The sequence below is a fragment of the Galeopterus variegatus genome, unplaced genomic scaffold, assembly GCF_000696425.1.
Source record: "Galeopterus variegatus unplaced genomic scaffold, G_variegatus-3.0.2 Scaffold6216, whole genome shotgun sequence".
NCBI lineage: Eukaryota > Metazoa > Chordata > Mammalia > Dermoptera > Cynocephalidae > Galeopterus > Galeopterus variegatus.
The window spans coordinates 12,147-19,012 of NW_007732327.1; the positions used below are offsets into that span (position 1 = coordinate 12,147).

The following is a 6,866-nucleotide window of genomic DNA, read 5'->3' on the forward strand; positions in this document are numbered from 1 at the left end:
CAACGCAAAATGTGACATTTTACATGTATTCACAATCTCTCACGTGTCCCTTTCATAACTCCAACACTTTAGACCGAATGCATGACACAAAAGAAGAAAAATTAATTAGTTTGATACAATGGATTTTATTACTTTTTACAATTGTACAAATAGCACATGTGCATGAGTTAAAAACCACAAGGGAAATGTAGGGTGTTAAAAAATACAAAAGAAATGTGAGACATAAAACAAAAAAGGTGTTTTGCTTACTACGAAACTGTTATTTCAGTATGTTAATGAGTCTCTTGATGAGGAACCCAGCACGGATGTTCCTTTAGCTGCTCTAGGACAGAGCGGAGCAGTGTCACTCACTGGGCGGTGTCACTCACTGAGCAGTGTCCCCAGCTCCCCAGCCCCAGGCAGGTGGCCAAGCCCTGGGAATGCGGTGCCGTGTCCGCGAGGTCCCGCGTAAACACGTGCTGGCTCAGCTGCCCTGTGCAGTCAGCAGCGGGCATCACCATGGCCAGGCGTCTTCCCCTGGGATGACTCTCAGGGAGGCTCCTCACACTTAGGGAGAGAGACAGAGGCAGGTGGGCTGCAGTATGGACACAGAAAGCCCCGCACACTTTGGCAGGTGCCTTCGCTGAGGGCGGCGGGCAGGGCGGCTCCTCCTGCGGGCTCTGGCAGGGGGCGCAGTGGCGCTTCTGTCCCCGGGTGCAGGAAGGGGCGGTGGCCTAGCACGGGCCGGCGCATGCGCAGGCTCCACCCCCACGACCTCAGCCGCCTCTGTCCCGGCTTCCCGCCACTCACAAGCCACCAACTGTGTTTCCTTCTTGGTTGAACAATTGAACCGAGTGGCTGCCACTACAGTTCATGTGTCTGCCTCTATGTACGAGGTGGAAGTGGCTCCTTTGACAGTTTGAAGGGACATGACTAGGGGCTCTGCCCGGAGCTCCCTGTACACCCGCGAATACGTGCGCAGCCTCCACGTGCGCAGCTTCCCTGGTCACCCCCATCCCCTCCAGCGACAGGCGACACGGCGCTAGACCGCCCCGCACCAGCCGGGCCCAGTTCTGCCACTTGTTTGCCATGTGACTCTGCACACGTCACATGGCCCCTCTGTGCCTCTGTGGCCTCGGAGGCATCTGCATGTGTTGTCCCTGGAACATGCACAGGTGATTCCCTGCAACTAGGACAGTGACTGGCACAGACGTCCCGCCTAAGTAAACAAATGTGATTCATCCTGTTCTAGAAATGTGGGTCTCTGAGGAATTTCTCAAATTTACAAATTTATATCTACAGACAAAATGTTAAGAAATTTACATTAATTAAACCTGACGGGTTAATTCATGTGAATAACACAAATCTGAGTACATCCCTACTTACACCCACATTCCGCGAATTTGATTCTGAATCTATTCAGAGAAAATCCTACTTTGCGGCCACAGTTTCATTTCCAAACACTTACTTTAACAGAAGTGTCGCTCAAAGCTCTAAAAGCGGCTTTTCACCGTCCTGTTTCTCTTCAGCTTCTCCCTCAGATCCTACACCAGGGGAAGAGGCAGGAGAAAAATCATGTCACTCCATGAAAGGAACAAACGTGTCATTCAGATGAGAAGACACATGCATAAAAGTTTAAATGAAAGATGCAAATGTTTAATCCTCAAGAAATTTAACAACAGCGCATTTAAAGCTTTTCTTTATTTTATATAGGAGGAAAACTTAAAAATAATCTGTCACTTGCACTAATCTGTCAACATGGCTTTCACTTGTGCACGAGTAAAAGTGTTCACACAGACCAGTAGTCGTCACCCGTGGCTGGTCCTCCTCCCCCTCTCGGCTGACAAGCATGTATGTATTGCTGAAGGGTAAATAATGCTGAGCTTTGGGACAAAGAAATTAATCGTGGTATTTTTAGAAATTGCTATGCGAGGTGAGAGAGCAGTGAGGGTTTCCTAAGGCTATGAGTGCTGTGCCTGACAGTCACCCTTGTGACACGGCCAGTGACCACTGTCTAGCAGTGCTGGGTCAAGGTCTAGTGAGCCTTATATGATTCCTACACGCGCCCCAGTCATCCCACTCTGGATTCTTTCCTTAGGAACCATCCCTGAAGAAATAATACTTATGATTCATTAGGTGGATTCTCTCTAAAAAGTAGAAAGAAAGCTAAATATCTGGAACTTTAAAAAGATGAAATAATTATTACATTTCCATGAATTAGTAAATGGATGCCTCCACTTATAATTATGTTTGCAGGTAGTTTATAACAACACAGAAAGTGCACCTGCCATAAGGTAAATGCAAATACGTAGTGAATAAAACTTTATGTTCCGCAAGATCATGATAAAATTTACAAGCCAAATGTATACATGCAAATGAGAAAGAACGAGAAGAAAATAACCATGTAACTTTTATATATATTTCTGGATATTCCAAATTTGCTATAAGGTACTTTAATTGACTTTATAATTTTTACATTTTAGTTTTTCAAAGCACAATATAAGTAATATAGGCAGGATGGGCACAATGATGTAAAATTACACACACACACACACACACACACACACACCTAGAAGGAAACAAACTACACTGTCAACACAATATTGCCCAATAGTTTGAAGGACGGGTGATTTTAATCTGTTTGTTCCATCTTTTTATAAGAAGCATGTGTTACTTTCACAGCCAGGGGAGGGAAATAAAAAGTGAGCTGTGAGAAGACTGAGGAGGCAGGTTAGGGATTTAATAAATTCACCCATAAAAGACGCAGCCTGCCTCAACTGCTGCTTTGCTCTTGTTAGATACACTTTAAGGAGGACATTTTTATCTTATGAGCATGTCTGCCTGGATCACAGCCAAGAACACATCTGGTAAAGGAGGAAGAAGAGCTGAGACTCCTTCCTAAGAATCTTAAGAAAAGACTGTTCCTCATCTCAGCCTCATAAATGTCACACAGTCCAGGTTGAATTTGTGGTGAAATAAATACAGAAGGGCGCAGTGTAGGAAGAATTTGCTTTCCAGACTATTAAGCTGCTGCAAGTCACAGAGATGTGGGTGGCTGAACCGCTTTGTTAACGTAGAAAGAGTCTGGGGAGGACGGTCACAGCAAGCCTTCCTGCTCCCAGGCTCACTTTCCACCTGCCAGGCCAATGGCATTTGAGCCACAATGAATGGTCGTGTCTTGGAATTATGTGGGAATCCTGAATAAAGCTAAATTCATTTTTTTAAAGCTAAATTCTTAATACAAACATAACAACATGCATTCCTTACATACTTTAAAAGGGACTTTCGGCTATGGTCTAGAGAGGAGGTCAATAAAGCCTCTCCCTAAAAAGCATTCATAAAACTTGGCAAAATGGACAAAGCTAGGCATTTCACCTCTCTGGATGTGACCAAAGGGAGACTACAAGGGGAGCAGTGTTTATGTTTGAAAAACTGCAGAATGCAGGGACCCACATGGTGCTCCTGCCTGGAGCTGCTCCTGCTCCTCCCCCACCTCCCACCTCCCAGCTCCATGGCCTGCAGGTTCTCCAGGGGTGGGGCACATTCAGGTGAGAAGAAGAGCCAGCTGCTCTGCTGGACTGAGTTTGTGGTCATTGCTGCAGCAAGCATTTGCCTGGCTGAGGCTGAGGGCATGCACAGAGGAGAACCAGGAAAGCCCAAGCTGGCCAAACATGCTGAGCTGTTAGCACGAGCAGAGAGGGTTTGAAAGGACACAGCCAAAAGTAAAAGCAAGGGAAGACCTGAAAATGGCCTGACTATGAATGTGTTACTCAGCCCATGTACATATCCCCTAGGCACAGGATGGAAGCCTTAATCCAGTGTTTCAGTGCAACCTCTGTGCAATCACTGGCTACCACTAAGCTCTGTAGGCAGAAGTTGACTTGTATGAAGCTAGGCTTAGAAAGAAAAGCAAGACTTAAAAAGAAAAACCAATGAAACAAAAAACTGAGAGAAGACAGAAGCAGCCACACATCCCAGGGAGTCTAGATTTTGCAGATGTAGCACGATTTATTTAACAAATAAACAATAGCAACAATAGTAACCTTTTGAGAAAAAAAATTAGAATCCAGAGTTGCTCCAATATAGTTTCAGCAAAATACTCTCCAACGAAAAATATGACATGCAAAGGAAAGTGTGACCATTCTCATCAAACAACAACAACTACAAACAGTCAAAACAATCTGTCTCCAAATATTGTATTTAGCAGACAAAAACATCAAAGCAACTATTATAAATATGTTCAAAGAACTATAGTAAGCCAATTTTTAAAATTTAAGGTAAATATGACAAAAATAAATCAATAAATACAGATTCTCAAAAGGGAAACAGAAATTACAAAAGAACAGAAATTTAAAAAAAGGAATTCTGGATTAGAAAAGCATAAGTATAATGAAATATTCCCTAGAGGGGATCAGAAAATATTCAAGATGGCAAAAGAAAAAAATCCACAAAGTTGAAGACAGATTGATAGCAATTATCCAATCTGAAAAACAGAGAGAAAGAGACAGAAGAAAAATTGATTAGAGCCCAGAGACCTGTGAGATAACATCAAGCATAACAACATACACATAATGATAGTCCCAGAAGTAGGCAAGAGAAAAGAGTCAGGACAATGTTTAAGAAATTATGGCCCAAATTCCCCAAATTTGTTGAGAAATATCAATCTCCACATTTAATGAGCTGAATGAACACAGACTGGGATATAAAAAAAGAGATCCAAATGTACATCATCAATAATCTGCTAAAAGCCAAGGAATGCACGACAATGAAAACATCAAAACTCATGAGATGTCACTAAAGCGAAGCCTAGAAGAAAACATATGGCTTTAAATGAATCTATCAGCCAAGATGAAAAGTCTCAAATTGATAATGTATGGGCACCTTAAGAAAGTAGAAAAAGAAGAGCAAGCTAAACCCAATATAAACAGAATAAAGTAAGGAAGAGTTGACTTGGCACACGGATGGTCAACTGATTTTTGAAGAATGTGCCAAAGTCATTTCAATGGGGGAAAGGTTGTGTTTTCAACAGCTGGTGCTGGGACAACTGGATATCCAAAAGCAAGAGAATGAATGTGACTTGTGTGTCAAAAGACGGTATGAAGAGGTGAAAAGATGAACTGGGAGGAAATAATTGCAAACCATATATCTGATAAAGAACTTTTTTCTAGAATGTATAATGAACACGTTCTACTTAATAAACAACAAAAGAAAACAACTAAAAAAAAATGGCAAATGATGAAATAGACTTGTCTCCAAGGAAGACATATGAACGTAACGGGAACATAAAAAAAATCTGTCATTAGGGACATACAAATTAAAACGACAATGAGATACCACTTGAAACCCGTGAGACTGGCTCGATATAATAAAAAATATTGAAAATTCCAACCGTTGGTGAGTATATGAAGAGACTGAGACCCTTATATGTTGTTGGACAGAATGTAAAGTACACGTTGAGTATCCCTTATCCAAAATGTGTGGGACCAGAAGTATTTCAGATTTTGGATCTCCTTGGACTTTGGAATATTTGCAGAATACATGCCGGTGGAACATTCCTCATCTGAAAACATGAAATCCAAAATGCTCCAGTGAGTATTTCTTTGAAGCATCATGTCAGTACTCAAAAAGTCTCAAATTTTGGAGTGTTTCAAATTTTGGATTTTTGGATTGGTGATTTCCTAAAAAATTAAACAAGAACTTGCCATATGACTCAGCAAATCCTCTCTCAGAAATCTATCCAAGAAGAACAAAAAGAAACTTCCACACAACGTATGTAAATGTTCATAGCTGGACCATTCACAATAGCCAAAAACTGGAAACGATCCAAATGTCCATCAGATGGTGAACAGATGAACAAAGTGTTGCAGATCCACACAGTGGAGTAGTATCCAGCGTAGAAGGGACAAAGTACTGATACCTCGTACGGCATGGCTGGTCCTCAAAAAGCTGATGCTAAACAAAAGAAGGTGAATGCGAAACACTCCACATCATATGACTAGATTTATATTAAACATCCAGAAAAGGTAAAGTTATCAACATAGAAAGCAGTTTAGTGGTTACTCAGGACTAGCAGAGATTCACTGCAAATGGGCATGAAAGAAGTTCCTTGTGTGATGAAAATGTTCTAAAATTATGTTGTGATGTTAGATGAAAAATTATTACAAAAAATTATGCAACAATACATCCATGATAGATTAATTTTATGGCATGGAAATTATACCTCACTAAAGCTTTTTTGAAAAGGGAATGTTACTCAATATCCCTGGTAATGATTTTTCAAAACTTCTCAAAATTTTAATTAAAAGATGGGAAAAACTGCGTTTCAAATCTATTCACTCAGAAAGGGTGGTCACATGATTGATCGTCTCAAGAAGAACACTATGGAGAGATGACAGGGTCAATAATAACAAGTACACGGGGCAGTGGGAACAGGCACATTAAATTAGAATTTTAATGCTTCACCCAGACTTGCTTAGAACAGAAGACATTATGCAGCCGAGCTGCTCCTCACTGTCAGTCAGTCTTGCCCTGATGTGCGAGGTGAAGAATTACACTGTCCTCACGTCGTAGTGGGTCACATATAACAGCTTCAACCCAGTCATCTGAGGAAGGATCGTGCTTCCTTGGATGTGGTCAGATCAACAAGGAAGTCCACAAACTACCTTTATATCCTTTAAAAGGACATCTAATAAAATGTGTTCATTTCCCAAGTCCTTGTGATACAAAAATTCAAGTTGTTTCTTCACAAGGAAAAATGCTAACATTTTTATTTATGGTGCTTCCTATTTATCTCGTCTTTTCATCCACTCACTCAACAGTTATAAATCTAATATGTGCTAGGTATTGTATTTGGTGCCAGGAGAAAAAGACAAAAAGGCAAGTTGGGC

At 41.3% G+C, this 6,866-nt stretch overlaps 1 protein-coding gene across 2 annotated transcripts in view; it reads right to left on the reverse strand.

The window, feature by feature from the left end:
• Nucleotides 1–105: 105 nt before the first annotated feature.
• Nucleotides 106–6,866, reverse strand: part of STARD3NL (STARD3 N-terminal like) — a 53,667-nt gene continuing 46,906 nt past the window's right edge. For both annotated transcript variants that reach the window (XM_008590584.1, XM_008590583.1), the window contains 2 exons: nt 1,448–1,523; nt 106–546 (listed from right to left, as the gene is read on the reverse strand). In XM_008590584.1, the coding sequence (XP_008588806.1) occupies nt 1,465–1,523 (59 nt within the window). In that variant the 3' untranslated portion in view covers nt 106–546; nt 1,448–1,464. The remainder of the gene's footprint in view (nt 547–1,447; nt 1,524–6,866) is intronic.